Source organism: Pararge aegeria, chromosome Z (assembly GCF_905163445.1).
Source record: "Pararge aegeria chromosome Z, ilParAegt1.1, whole genome shotgun sequence".
NCBI classification, from domain to species: Eukaryota; Metazoa; Arthropoda; class Insecta; order Lepidoptera; family Nymphalidae; genus Pararge; species Pararge aegeria.
The window spans coordinates 11,364,401-11,379,000 of record NC_053208.1 but is presented as its reverse complement, the minus strand read 5'-3'; the positions used below and the strand labels follow the sequence as shown (position 1 = coordinate 11,379,000).

The following is a 14,600-nucleotide window of genomic DNA, read 5'->3' as shown; positions in this document are numbered from 1 at the left end:
AGAAATAAAAAAGAAGAACTACCGAAAACAGAAAAAAAAAATTTAGTGCCAGCCCGGAGTTAGGAAAATGGTTGTGTCTATGGCCGTGCTTCGAAGAGAAGAGTCCCAGTTATTGACTCTAGCTTGTGATGATAATCGTTAAAACCAACCCTCGTAGCGGGTCTTTGCTATAACTTTTCTCCTAGGGGAGGCTTTTGATGGGTTAACAAAGTGTAAATCAGCCATTACCAGAATGCCTTGCGGGCTGTGGCTACCAGTAAAGTCGTCTTTCGAAGCAGAATCGAAACTCACAACGCCAAATTATTCGGTAACCGCGTCGCAAAGTACTCGGTCGAATTTTATTAAAGTTTTTTAACCTCACCTGGTAAGGTGATGATACTGTCTAGGTGATAGCGGAGTAACCTGTTAGAGGTATGGCAGTTATACACCTAAACTCGTAATCGGTTACCCGACATCGTACCGGAACGCTAAAACGTCTAGAACCTGCAAGCCTTTGCTGGAAAATCAAATTCAGATCTTAAAAATTGCCTTTGCCGGGGATAGAATCCGAAACTATTCAAACAAGACCGCGGTGCGACTACGCCAGGGAGGTTAACAAACAAAGGTTTAACGAAGGTTTCGACTGCATCGCGCCATTATAGTAAGTTATGGAATACGTATTTTAAATAGGCACGGAATCGATGTCGCCGGTACCTCGCTGTGCCTGTCTCGGCAAGCCGCACGCCATCCCCCTCAGGACGTCGCATCAAAACAAAATTACTTTTAACATTAATAAACCATATTACTCTAATTTGCCTTTACTTTCTTTTAACAAACCTTTGAAAATGTGTACCAGTTGTTTTTTACCTCCGCGTGATATCAGATGACTTATTTTTGTGCTGTTATCTAAATTTAATTTTGATGTTAATGGAATTTAATTAGTGCGAACTTTGAAGCGAAGCTTCGTGACGCTTGTCATAAAGTTAAAATGACTGAAAAGGAAGCTCCGAGGGCGAATCAGCTGACTGAAGATGAGATCAGTAGGGTACGTAAATAACATAGGTATCTACACATTATGAGCAATTTAAGGGATCTATGTGTTCGACACATATCATCATAATAATATTGTAACTTTAGACCGCAGTAAAATAGAGTCAAGATAATACAAATAGATACTTACTTACCTATTTTAATAAGAAGAATGCGTATACATTAAGTCATTGTCGTTACATTTTGAACATTTCTTAATGGTCATTGTTGTAGCCCTTTAGTTTGTTTTGCTTTAAAACTTTTTATATCGACGAGTTAATGAATATAGACTCATGAAAAAGGTGTACCCTTGTTAGGCCAGTACAAAACAGATGATTTCTATAATCAAGCTATGTTGATCAAAGTCGGTTGCTGATGGAAGGCTTGTCGCAGATTCATTTGCCCTACCTGCTTTGGGCATGTGTCTAGCATGGGGACATAAATTAAGCTGTTAATGATCGTCCCTACGTAAAAAGTCTTTATAAAAATATGCTCCAACGCACATACGAGATTAGCAGGTAGGTATGGGGTTTACCTACCTGCTTATCTCGTATGGGCGTTGAAGTATTCTTTTATAAAGGATAGATCTGTTATTATTTTTACTTACCCTCCATTACCTAATCGTCTGACAATTTCGCTCTCTTTTTCAAAATAGCACGCCCTCCCTATAAGCCAATTATCGGAAATACAAACTCTCATAATATCTGGTTTCCGAAATAAGATCTATATTACTTGTGCCTATTGGAGGCGTCATAAGTGAAATTTAAATTAATTAACAAAATGGCAATTTAAGTATTGTTTTCCTTCCACTAGGTACTTGGTAAAAATAAAAGTTTACCTATAAAATTATGATCAAAATCATGCCTATTTTGAGAAAAGTAAAATTGGTGAAGAGTAGTTAGGTAGGCCAGACTACAAACTTAAATATAAAAATCCTATACTTAATATTATATTCAATAATAATCGTAGGTACGTCATGTCATGCGTAGGCGTCTGAAATGTTTCAACAAATATGTAGGTAAGCCTTTAAAACATGAATTGTTAATCAGTTGTGGGCTCACTTTATTATATTGTATTGATAATGAAATCAGAAGGTAAGTATTATCTTCAGCTCGTCACTATAGCTAGATAGAATACAAAAAGTTTTATTAAAATAGCATCAGTAGATTAGAAATATATAGTACCTACCCTGACAAGTCGAGAAGGCTTAAGGGTGCGAAGAATCTACAAAATATGTTATATTTGTTATTTCATAAATAAATAAACAACCACTACCAAAATATAATTTTCAATGTATCTTAACACCTAGGTCGTTACATTGTCTGTAATTTTTCCCAGAGTTCCGATTATAACGTATGTGGGTTAGGTTATGTACCTACAAGACAATGAGGGCTCTGACTTACATTTGAACAAATTTCCAACTTTTACTTTTTACTCATTCTATTTTAAATTTATAAGTATGTGAAGTATTTGAATTTATATTTGAATAACAACTTACCATGTAGGTTGTTATTCTTAAAATATGATTTACCGTAGTTTGCTGTGCCTAGTCGTTCCATCGAAAGATAAACTTTTCATTTTATTGAAGTCATATATTATAAGGTACACATGTGATATGTATGGCCATACAATAAATGTTTGTGTGGAATTAACTTCCTAACAATTCTATTGCAATATTCTAACGTGAATGTTGTCTTATAATAGTAACGGTTACATATCTAAAGAAATTCTAAATTATCTTTTTTAAACAATCTTTAACTATTTAACTTAACTAACCATTCTTGTTGTATTTATTGTTATTGTAAATAAAACTTAGTTGGTACCTAACCTGAGACAATAAAGAAGATCCCTTTGAATTAAAAAAAAGAATTAATTATAATTGTACCACCATAGCAAAACATTATTCGCCTACTTAGAACAATCAAACTATACTTAGTGAATAGACGATAATCTACGTATTCGACATTTTGATCAAGTGATAAATAATTATTACAAATCTAAGTTTTTTGTGAAGTTTTGAACCCTTTTGGCCTTAGCTTTGTGCTTATCAACACTTAATAATAATAATATGTATGTATTCATAATTCAAAAGTGCTTTTGATAAGTAGGCCTATTTGAAAATAAAACGTAGAACTTCTAGTTTCGAAGAAATAGTAACTAATAAGTAAGAAGCATATTTATAAGGGGAATTTTCAAGCGTATAGTTCAACTAGTTAATTGCCCCTATGGGCGTGCCAGTCGCGTTACTTCAGTGAACACCTTGCTTGTTTTATCGATAGTTACACACTTTCTATCAACGGTGAGTGAAAAATGAGCATGCCAGTGTCAATTTTTTTTTTGATCATCAGCCGTTCTTTGTATTCAATTATGCGGTGTAAAAACATTTGTACCTAAAATAATTGTGATATAGCCTTGATTATCAAAATGGAGGAAACAAGTGTTATGAGCAAACTGGAAGCGAGAGAACAATTTGAAAACCAGTTACGTTATGCCTTTGTTAAATATGAGTATGAAGAAGAAGGAGATTCTCTTGAGGTAAATATCTGTTAATTCATTTTGTGGTTTTATTGAAATTTACAAGAAAAAGTTAAACATAGCCTTAACCAATTACTAAACAAGTAGAGCGCTACTTATATACTGGCCACATTTCCGGGCTGAATAATGCAGCTGATCCTGTGGCAAACAAATGAGTCAGCCCGCTCTGAATCGTGGTATCTTATGGTACAAGCGGGCGATGAAGACTGCTCGGCGTATCTCTATGTGATCAAATCAGTAATGAGGAGATTCGTAGAGTTACGCATATATCCCAACAACTCGCGAAGCCTAAGTGGCAATGAGCGGGGAATGGTGTAGCTCGTAGAACGACGGGAAAGTTTGTAAATTATTTTATACTAAGACTCCATAGCCCCAGGGTCTCCAGGGCAAACAAAACAAATGTGTAACTCATGAGTTTGCAAAACATGAATCTTCATGGATACCTTTGGGAGGATCATAGGTTACATGAAACTCTTACTGACTGTATAGTAGCCACTATGTTAATACTTACCTGTCGCAACAAACCCACCTGGGGCTCTACGTTGCTGTAAGAGGGTTGCCAGAAAAATACCACACATACCAATGTTAGGAATATGTACTTAAACCTCGTTTTCATCAGACACAGCTCCTGTAAATTTAGTTTGCATTGTTCTAATTAACCTTTTTATATATTTAAACCAGTGATCTTACATAAAGTACCTAAGTTATTGAATTAATGATTAAATATTGGATAGAAACAGGCGTTCCTTTGCTGGATTCCATGATATATTATGAAAATTAAGCTTAATTTGCTATACTCAGCGAAAAGCGGCAGAATCTGTATGGTGTTATTTATTATTTCTTCAATATTTATATTCCACACCAAACAGATTTTGGTGTGGAATATAAATATTATAAACTACACACGTTACGCTATGAAAATGAATTATAGCCAGTAATAATATATTAAATCAATTTGTTTTGTTGTTTAGGAAAAGAAATTATACCTACAATGCAATGGCCAATTCTGTTGTACATCAATATCTCAATATTTCATCAAATTCATTGACTGAAATATTGTGATAAAAATCATTATTTTCATACCCGTCATATATGAGATTTGCATTCAACGTAATCGTGTTAATGTACGAGTATGTTTTGAAGTTTTTAGAGTTACTTTGTTTATTTGTAGAAAAAAAAAACGAATTTGCAAATAATCTATAAGAATAGGTAGGACTATCGGTATAGTGTCTATTTTGTTTAGGTTAGTAATGAGGTTATTTATTTTTAATGCCATTAGCATTTTGTAGGGCACTTGCTAGTGAAACTGACTAAAATAAATCTGTCAAAATAAAATGTCAATCCTTTAATTAAAAAAAGAGATTTAAGAATTGAATTGAACGACAAAAAATATTATAGGTTAACTTAAATTGTGCTTTCTTTAGCTTTTATCGGTATCAAAGCAGGGTTTTTTAAATAATGTGGAACCAAAAATCATTATCAAGATATTTTAATTTTAAACACGTTCGATGCATTCGAACCAGTGCCCCTTTGAAAGCAACGAGGTGGCACCCCGATCCACGTTTTTTGGAACAATTCAGTGGAGTAGCAATTTATACCAATGAAACAATAGACAAGTATTACAAAGTGATATGGGATTCGCGGGTGAGGCCTATCGAAAGAAAACTAAAGAATATGTGGCTAAACTTTGGACCCCAGCACCCGGCTGCTCACGGTGTTCTGAGATTAATCCTAGAGTTAGATGGTGAAACAATTGTCAGAGCTGATCCACACATAGGATTTTTACATAGAGCCTCAGAAAAACTAATGGAATACAAACATTACAGCCAAAACTTGCCATACGTTGATCGTTTTGATTATGTATCCACACTAGCTAATGAACAAGCATTTGCATTAGCAGTTGAAAACCTTCTAAACATCGATGTACCACCTAGAGCTAAGGCTATCAGAGTTCTTTGCAGTGAACTCGTACGTATTGCTAACCATCTTTTAAATGTATCCGGCACAATTCTGGACGCTGGCGGGATAACCCCATTTTTTTGGATGTGCGAAGAACGTGAAAAGATTTATGAATTATCCGAGAGACTTTGTGGTGCCCGTATTCACTGCGCTTATGTAAGACCCGGAGGGGTATCGCAAGATATTCCTATCGGATTTCTCGATGACGTTCATGAATTTTGTTCGAAATTGAGTGAACGCTTTGATGAAACTGAAGACATATCGACCGGAGGTAGACTTTACTACGCCAGAACTGCAGGTATTGGCATTGTAGAGGCGTATAAAGCTATTTATCATGGCTTCTCCGGACCTATGCTAAGATGTTCAGGAGTAAAATGGGATTTACGGATTGCTTTTCCTTACGATAATTACGATATGTACGACTTCGATGTGCCAGTTGGTGCCTTCGGCGATAGTTATGACCGTCACCTACTTCGCTTAGCAGAAATGCGTCAATCTATAAGAATTATAAATCAGGTCATCGATACAATGCCTGAAGGCGAAATTAGAACTGATGACTCAAAAATCTCATTACCTTTAAGAGCAGAAATGAAAATGTCGATGGAAGCTCTGATACATCATTTTAAGTTATGTACAGAGGGTTATGTAGTTCCACCAGGAGTAACGTACACAGCCGCAGAGTGTCCTAAAGGTGAATTAGGTTTTTATATCGTAGCTGATGGCACTTCGAAGCCCTATCGAGTTGGTGTTAGGCCATGCTCGTATAATCACTTGGCAGGTTTGAGTTTCTTAACAAAAAATTGTATGCTTGCCGATATAGCCATATTGGTTGCTACAATTGACATTGTATTCGGTGATATCGACCGTTGAACAAGATTGGTGTTTATTTAATATATTATATGAACAAATGTGTATCGTTTACTTTTTATTAGATGCGTTATTGACTTCTGTGTTTTGGTTACTAATTGTTTTAATGTTGACTCAAATGGCTGTCTGGGCTGTTAGGTTCATAAGTAAAAAGTGGTCCCTCGGAGAGGACTTTAACAGATCTTAGCTAAGACAATATCAGTAACAGCGTGATTTTAATTGTTATCTAGAAATGGAAGTTCACTACCTAACGTATTCATCATCGTGTTCGTTGTTAACTATAACGTCCTAACGACAAGAGGGTTTTTAGGAGAATTGTTCCCACGACCCCGCTCACTACTTTGACATTAGTGCTACGGCGCTGCTGCTCGATGGGAAAGAAAGTTCCACCACGTTGCCCTAATGCGGGTTAGTGAACTTTTAATGATTATATTATCACACAACTGTAGACGTGCATACTGGACTGATATCGTCAGCGTCCATCGCATAAATGACATTAACATATTATCGTGATAATAGAAGTTAAAACAAAGTGTAGGATTCCGATGGACTTCACGTACCTACTGATGCTACACGACTCGATAAATCTGATGCTAACCCAGTTCTATCTATCTATCTATCTCTCCCGAGAATTAAGTCCATGCCTAGATGTTGGACCTAACTAATGTGATGCTGAAGTTCAATCTTCAAGTTCAGGGTAGTAAGATTAGAAGGTAGGCAATTCTATATTACATTTGGCTTAATAGGTATCTGATATTGACAGATTAACGTCAATAAACTGGAAATACTTTATAACTGCCACACAGCTTCCCATTGTCCCATTCTATGGGACTATTGTCTGAAAATAAAGAATTATTATTATTATTATTATTATTATTGTGCATTGTGTCGTGGTCGAGCAACTTCGAATACGGATCACTTGCTTATTCGCTCGGTTCGATTTAGGTCCGAACCAAATGTTTAAAAACGTTTTGGATTTTTGTCGAAGAATTCTCAGTATGACCAGTATTACCAGACGCAGTTAGAAATCTGATAAAACGTTAAAAATAATGAAGACTCATATTTTGTTTCAAGTTGGTCTAATATAGGTATATTAGAAACGTCAATCCTGTGTGTATTGACTCTACCATCGGTCCAGAAGGCAGTTTCAGCTGAGATGAAACCGGCAAGGAACAGCATTTTACAATTTGAAATGCCTTTTTACAATAGAACTTATAGCTTCATCATATGTATGCAAATAATAGGAATAATTTTCAATATAATGGAGGCCTGCCAACCGCAGTTCACTATTTTCGGCAAAATTGCCCCATTGCTTTCCACGCAACCACTACACTGAAAGAATATGTAAAATACCTTTATTTTTATGGATCCGATAGCGAACATACTCTGCTATTGAAATGACACGAATCAACTTACTACCTAGTCAGTCAAAAAATATTATTGTAACCGACATGTGCGTTATGCGAACCTTGGACTCCAGCTTTTAATCATTGACTAGCTTTAATGTGAAGTTATTTTATACACTTATCTGTGACAAATTGATGCAGTTGCAATATGGTTGATTTCGAAGTGGTGCAGGTATTTTTCGTGTCATTGATTTTAACGATTTTATACACGGTAGTTGGAACTAGAAAATATTAATATATTAAGAGTAGGTTTTGAATTAGAATTTAGAGAAAAAGCTGAAATCGTCAATTGATTATAATTATTTTTTTTAGCTGTATTATAATGTAGTCGTAATACCTAGACGTGTCGCTAGATTTATCGATGTTCTTGTGGCGTAGTATACGAATTGTAAGTAACACAGGCGATAGACGCAATGTCTTAAATCTAAAACTCTTAGAAGTGTAGTTTACTTTCACATTTTAAAGTTAACAGCATTCTGATATATCTATGATATATACAATACTACGATGTTCTACTTCTTCTAGATCAAGCGCGTTTGAAACCTTACTAGCCTTTGTTTCAAGTTTATAGTATTGTACTGCTTTTTGCTTTGTCCTAATAATTATAATTAAGTGGAAAAAATAAGTGTTGCCATAATTAGGTATTTTTATGGTTCCAGACTTCATAATGGAAAAACGGGTACCTCTTACAGGATCATTCTGTTGTATGCCCGTCTTTCCGACGGTATGTGTATCGATGCCCCTTTTTCTCAGTAATGGCTTGGCAATCAGGTTTAAATGGCTACGGGGACAGATGTTAATGATAATCAGGTTGAAAATATACTGAATAATTTTGATGTTCGCTTGAAGTGTAACTTAAAGCTTGTTTTCTTAATAATATACTGCAATCGAAATCTAATTAAGAAATGTCTGTCTAAATGCCGTTGCCGGTGACATAGAATTTTGCTTAATATTGTATAAAGCGAGACAAATAATTAAGCTTTATATTGCAAGAAATAAAGAAGCGGTGATAACCCAGTATATAGGACTTCGATTTCACTTTCGGGGGCTCAGCTCGAATCCCAGCACGCTTCTCTAACTTTTTGAGCAATTAAAATATTACTTGCTTCAACGGTGAAGGAAAATCATGAGGAACCTGCAGGCCTGATAATTCTCCATATTGGTCCCTTTCTCATTGTGGAAGGAGACCCGTGCTTTGTAGTGGGCCGTTAATCGATTGATACAATGATGATGATAAAGGTTGTAAGAAAAGAGGCTTGAAACTTTGAAAGGTTGGATGGAGTGTTGTAGGAAAGTGCTACAATTGCAGTGTCTAAAGAAAGTGTTATTATTATTTTGTTTGTTTGATTGCCAAATGAGCGCGAAACTTACCGTCTTCTGATTCTATTTTTAGTGCACATAAATGATCTTCCATACCATGTCAATGGATTATGCGATATTGTATTGTTTGCAGATGATACATCCCTAATTTTTAAAATTGACAGGAGTAAAGATAATGCTGACGATGTTAACCGTGCTATATTGCATGTGTCGCATTGGTTTACTGTCAACAACTTACTTTTAAGTGTGTGTGTAAATATTATGATTAATGGAGTATCAGTAAAAATAGAGACCTAAGAGGAAGCAACAGCTTAGTTTCTGGCCGGCTTCTACTTGGTACAATCTGCCTTCCGTATCGGCGGTAGAGTCACTAGAAAGACATAGACTTGACATTTGTAAAGTTTAAAATTAGGCCTACTTGAGATAAATGAATTCAAAACAAAGATCAATCCCCTTACATACAACTAAAATTAGAAGCTATATGCATTTCAAGCAATTAATAAAGCTAAAGCAAGTGGTTTAACGAGGAAAACATCGTGACAAAACCCGCATGCCTGAGAATTCTCCATGAACTTCTCCGAGGCGTTCGAAGTCTACCAATCCATACTTAGCCAACGAGGTAGACTAAAGCTTTTCCTATTCTGAGAAGCAGTGAACTTACAATAGTAACACATTCAATCAATCCTGAGAGAGGAGTAGTGCGAGAGGGCCGGTAATGGGTCGATTCGTTACCTATAATTTTTTTTAAAATCATAAACAACATTTTTTATCTCTGAAGTTTGCAAAGTAAAAAATCTTAGTTATTGTTATTAGATTATAATTGATTTGAATATTTAAGTCATTTAAAAAACCTTGTTTCTTAGCTATATACAGTCTTCTTTATTTAGCAACAACCCTTTGCATGTATACCTACTAAATGAATCATGCTGTCCCATTCCCAAATAATAGGCAAATTATTTTTAATGTTTCCGAACCTCATAATGGAAAACGAAATCCACATATGATCTCTATATTGCTTGTCAGACGGTCCGTCCGTCCGTGTGTTTATTTTTTCCTTCCTTCCCACAGTCTTGAGGTATTAAAGTAGGAATAAACTGAATTTAATCCGCCCGCAGCTTCATCTGTTAAACTTTTAATTCGCTTGTACTGTATCTCCAGTTTTGTACTAAAGCACTACTGCCGACAAACTAACAGACCTCTTCGCATTTATATTATTACTTGATTTTTCGAAATTAAAGAAGTCCTGTGTTTCAGAAAATCGTTGTATGTTATGTGTACTAATCTTAATACGGTATCATAAGAAATAAACTTCTTTTTACCGCATTTATACCGTTCGGCCTTTTGTTATCATGTGACGATGATGAAAATAAACACAAAACATCAATAAGCTATTTACATCAAATGCTTATACCTACCGTTGAATAGACCACAGTAATTATTGCGATTCTTTTAGGAGTTCTGTCGCCCATCTTCATCAGATTGGTTTCTCACCGAATTCTTATCGATGACTTAATTAATGATTCTTGAAATCAATTTCAATTGAGGTTGTACTTCAAAATGCGCTGTAAATGCACAAACATTTGTATTTAAATAGGTAGCAATTAAGAGCTAAAGAAGACAATTTTGATCGTAAAAATGATCTCGACTAAAATAGTAACACAGTTTGAAGGCAAAATATAAAACGCTTGTGGACTACTTCGAGCCACATATTTATTTTTACGAAAGTTTTCGGTATTCGTGATAAACTCTACTAAGTTCAGTAGAGACACGGTAGATCTTATCTTTCAACATGTGAGCATAAAAATGGAATAGCAGTTCGTTGAAAGTCGCGTTTCTTTATGGTTAGTCTACTGATTTCTTTTCCACGAATACGACTTTTTTATTTCATTAGAAGTATGAAGGTGCCTTTTTTATACTTTTATTATTTAGAAAGCCGTCAACTAGTCACCAGCTCTTTTAGGAGCAACTCATGTCTGCGTAAAAGTTAATCATTTCATAAAGTATATTTTATTGAGATTAAGATGGATTTATCATTAGTCGGAAGGGTCATCAGTAACTTTGTAAGTACTGTGTCTAATTGAATTATAAAACCGCGAATGCTTTTTAAGCTTCTTCTTCTTGCTAAAAGTACCTATTTAAGATTCGATATGCATTGATTTCAAATAGGCCTACTTTATAAACACTTTTGAACCATTAAATTAGTGACTCTACCACTGCTTTGCACTGATAGCAAAGCAGTGGTAATAATTTTATTTCATTTTACTGTCTCCGTTAAAATATAAATAAAAACTGAGCATCAGTAAAAACAAACATTTAGGATGGGCACTTTAATTTCAGTTAGTTTTAAGTTAGATCAGTCTGCTTTTTCCACTATGAGTTAGTATTCGTTCTGGATAATGCACTGTCCTGCAAGAGTGGTAAGTACAACATGATAACAGTTGTTACTGTCTACGGACCCACGTTTTAGGCGCTATTATTATCAAATCGTGTAAACGTTCTTTTATCTTATTTTTACTTCTATAATATAGGTAAAAATGTTTTAATTTAATTTTAATTTTTAGCAGAAAAGTAACATTAAAAAATCTGCATTAATCCTTGATCTTAATATTAAGTGACCTTCTGCCTTTCCTTTAATTTATAACCTAACAACGGATAAATCTTAGGGAGTTAGGGAGTTTTTGATTTGATTTGAGTTGACCATGCTTTCTGCAGATGTGATAAAAAAATGTGTAATATGTTATAAAAATGACGGTAGTCAGTCAGTATCAAAATCCACTCAGCTGTTTTAGTATAAGAAGGTAGTTACAGAAAAACGCTCATTTCTTCATGAGTTGCGGAATTTTTTAGGCCATAGCCTAGAAGAATAGGGAAGAAGCTAGGCACTTCGGCTTGTAGCCTATTAAGCATTTAGCGCTATTCACGCAAATCAAAGGTAATCATCGCTGCCGTCCACTCATAAACTCGTGCATGTAGAATAGCGAGTAGCACGTTCATGTAGCTTTTCATCAATAGTTCTCGCGAGTAATTTGGGCCATAATAGCTTGCGGCGCTCGAGTTTACACGACTCACGCGAAGATATTTGAGAGTGGAAACGCGCCAGATTGCATGCGATCTTTTCGCCTTCGATGTAGGCATTCACTTAATATTTTACTATCTGGATATATAGGTAGGCTATATAGACATAAACCGTGAACGTGCAATAGCGAAATCACTTGCGAGGCATTGTAAGGCGGTAAATTGCCTCGTAAATCTAGACCTTTACAAAGCGATTGTAAAAAAAGTGCGTTTCTGACATTTAATGAGTTGAATTTACGAAAATTTTTGTAAATTTCTATTTGCCGCATCAATTAATGATTATATAAACTATAACATCATATCCACTTAGAAAGTATTTAATTGAAATATAAAGTAAGTTAATATACTTTTTAATCCATACTGTGTTATGGAGTACAGTACAAGTTAGTCAAATTTTTAAAATTTTATTTACAAGTATGACCTCGGCTGTTAATATCCTTCATCACCCATGTAATAAAATTCAAAATTCAAAAAAATACAAAATTCAAAATTCAAAATTCATTTATTTCAAGTAGGCCTAATACAAGCACTTTTGAAACGTCAAGTCTGTCCGTGAGTAGTGACTCTACCACCGGTTCGGAAAACAGATTCTACCGAGAAGAAGCCGGCAAGAACGTCAGCAGTTGCTCTTTTCCAACATCAAAAATTTACATTTTATATTTTAACATTCATTTTTCTATCTTGTGAGAGATGAAAGCGGAGCCGGATGCTTCCAAGCAACCTTGTCATTAAGAAACTCATCAATTGTATAATAACCTCGCTGTAATAAATGTGTTTTAACACATTCTTTAAACTTATGGATTGGTAGGTCCAAAATTACCTTAGGAATCATATTATAAAAGCGTATACTCAATCCCACAAATGACTTCTGCACCTTTCGCAGACGATATAGCTATGCTATCATGCTATGTACCAGTTCGAACCTTTACACTCAGTTGATAGTCGCTCCAGATGAATCATAGATGACGTATCTCTGACAGCCGTCAAGGAACAATATCATCTAAACGAAACATTTTCTTTTTGTTCTCGTCCAACGCTATGTGGGGTCGGCACAGTTGTCTTCTTCTTCCATTTACTTCTTACAGCTGTCATCCTACTCCTTTTACCCGCATGTCCTCTTTCACATAATCCCTCCCATCTCTTTTTTGGTCGTTTTCTACTTCTTTGCCCTTCCACATACTTATGAAACATTCTTCTGGTTACATGACTTTCTTCCCTCCATATTATGACCATTTCATGCTATATAGGCCATGGCCATATAGCCTTAAATACCTTTACATTTCATAGCCCAGCACCGAACCTCTTTAGGAACTCTGTCATGCGTAGGTTTTTATCTGCAGTCCTGTATTTTTCGCACAGTTGTCGAAGTGCAAATATTGCATCCGTCGTTCCCCGCTCTGGCATAAACCCAAACTGATTTTGTGAGACCTCACTCTCTTCTTGCGTTCTTCTTGCTATCACTTTCTCCCAAATCTTCGCTTTATTCTGCGGTAGTTAAAACAGTCCTTATATAGTCTTTGTTTTCTTATAAAAACATATCTAAACGAAACCAAATTGATAACTAATCACAATATTTATATTATTAACCTCAACATAAAATTATTGCAGTGTAACTTTTAGTATAAAAACGCAATTCGAAAAGCTGTACTTATGTTTTTTACAATTTTTACAGCATTAAGGCACTTTAGTATAGGTACGGAAGATACTCAATGTTCTAAGTATTTCTTTGCTATGTGATAACTCAAGCCGTTGCTGAGATAGTGGCTTGTGAACCACTACCTATAGTAACTATTAAAGTTACCAGAAAAGAGTTTAGTATTTCCATCTAGATATGGTATCCTAAAAAAACTAATAAAGGTCTATCTACCAATACTGAAAGTAGGTTACGCAAAGTTAAACACGACTAACGAATACTAATTAATTAACTCGACCAGAAACTTAACTTCTTTGATTTAATAGCGTAGATTGGCACCTTTTGTACGCGTACGAAATCAGCAAAAGCGTTGCGTGGCAGTGCCAATACTTGTGTAAGCAAGCGATACGCCGTACCACCCCCTTCCCTTTTAATAACACCTCTATTTGTTCATTTAATTTGCATACTACAACTATTGTCTAAACTTCAGTAGTCTTTGTCGCCGACAGTTTGAAGCAGCTCGCTCGCAAGGGACATTATTTCAATACCAGGGCGTCAATAGTCAATATTTATTGCAAATTATTGCTAATACTTTTGTTTGTCTATTTGCCACTGTACGGAACTGAATAAATATTTAGCACGCAAACACCTAAATCTGACACCCCGCTAGAATGCCTCGAAACCGTTACGGACGACGTTTGTCCTACAGAATAAAAAGATAAATTTAAAAGCTATATATTTTTTTAAATAAGTTAGGTACCTATTTATTAATAAATAAAGTAATAGCATTTAGAAAA

The 14,600-nt window shown here is 35.2% G+C and overlaps 1 protein-coding gene across 1 annotated transcript; it reads left to right on the top strand.

The window, feature by feature from the left end:
- The first annotated feature begins 5,074 nt into the window (after window positions 1-5,074).
- On the top strand, window positions 5,075-6,372 carry LOC120636357 (NADH dehydrogenase [ubiquinone] iron-sulfur protein 2, mitochondrial-like). Its single transcript, XM_039907804.1, has one exon. It carries the CDS (start codon window positions 5,218-5,220, stop codon window positions 6,370-6,372), a length of 1,155 nt encoding a protein of 384 aa, XP_039763738.1. The 5' UTR covers window positions 5,075-5,217.
- The last annotated feature ends 8,228 nt before the right edge of the window (window positions 6,373-14,600 follow it).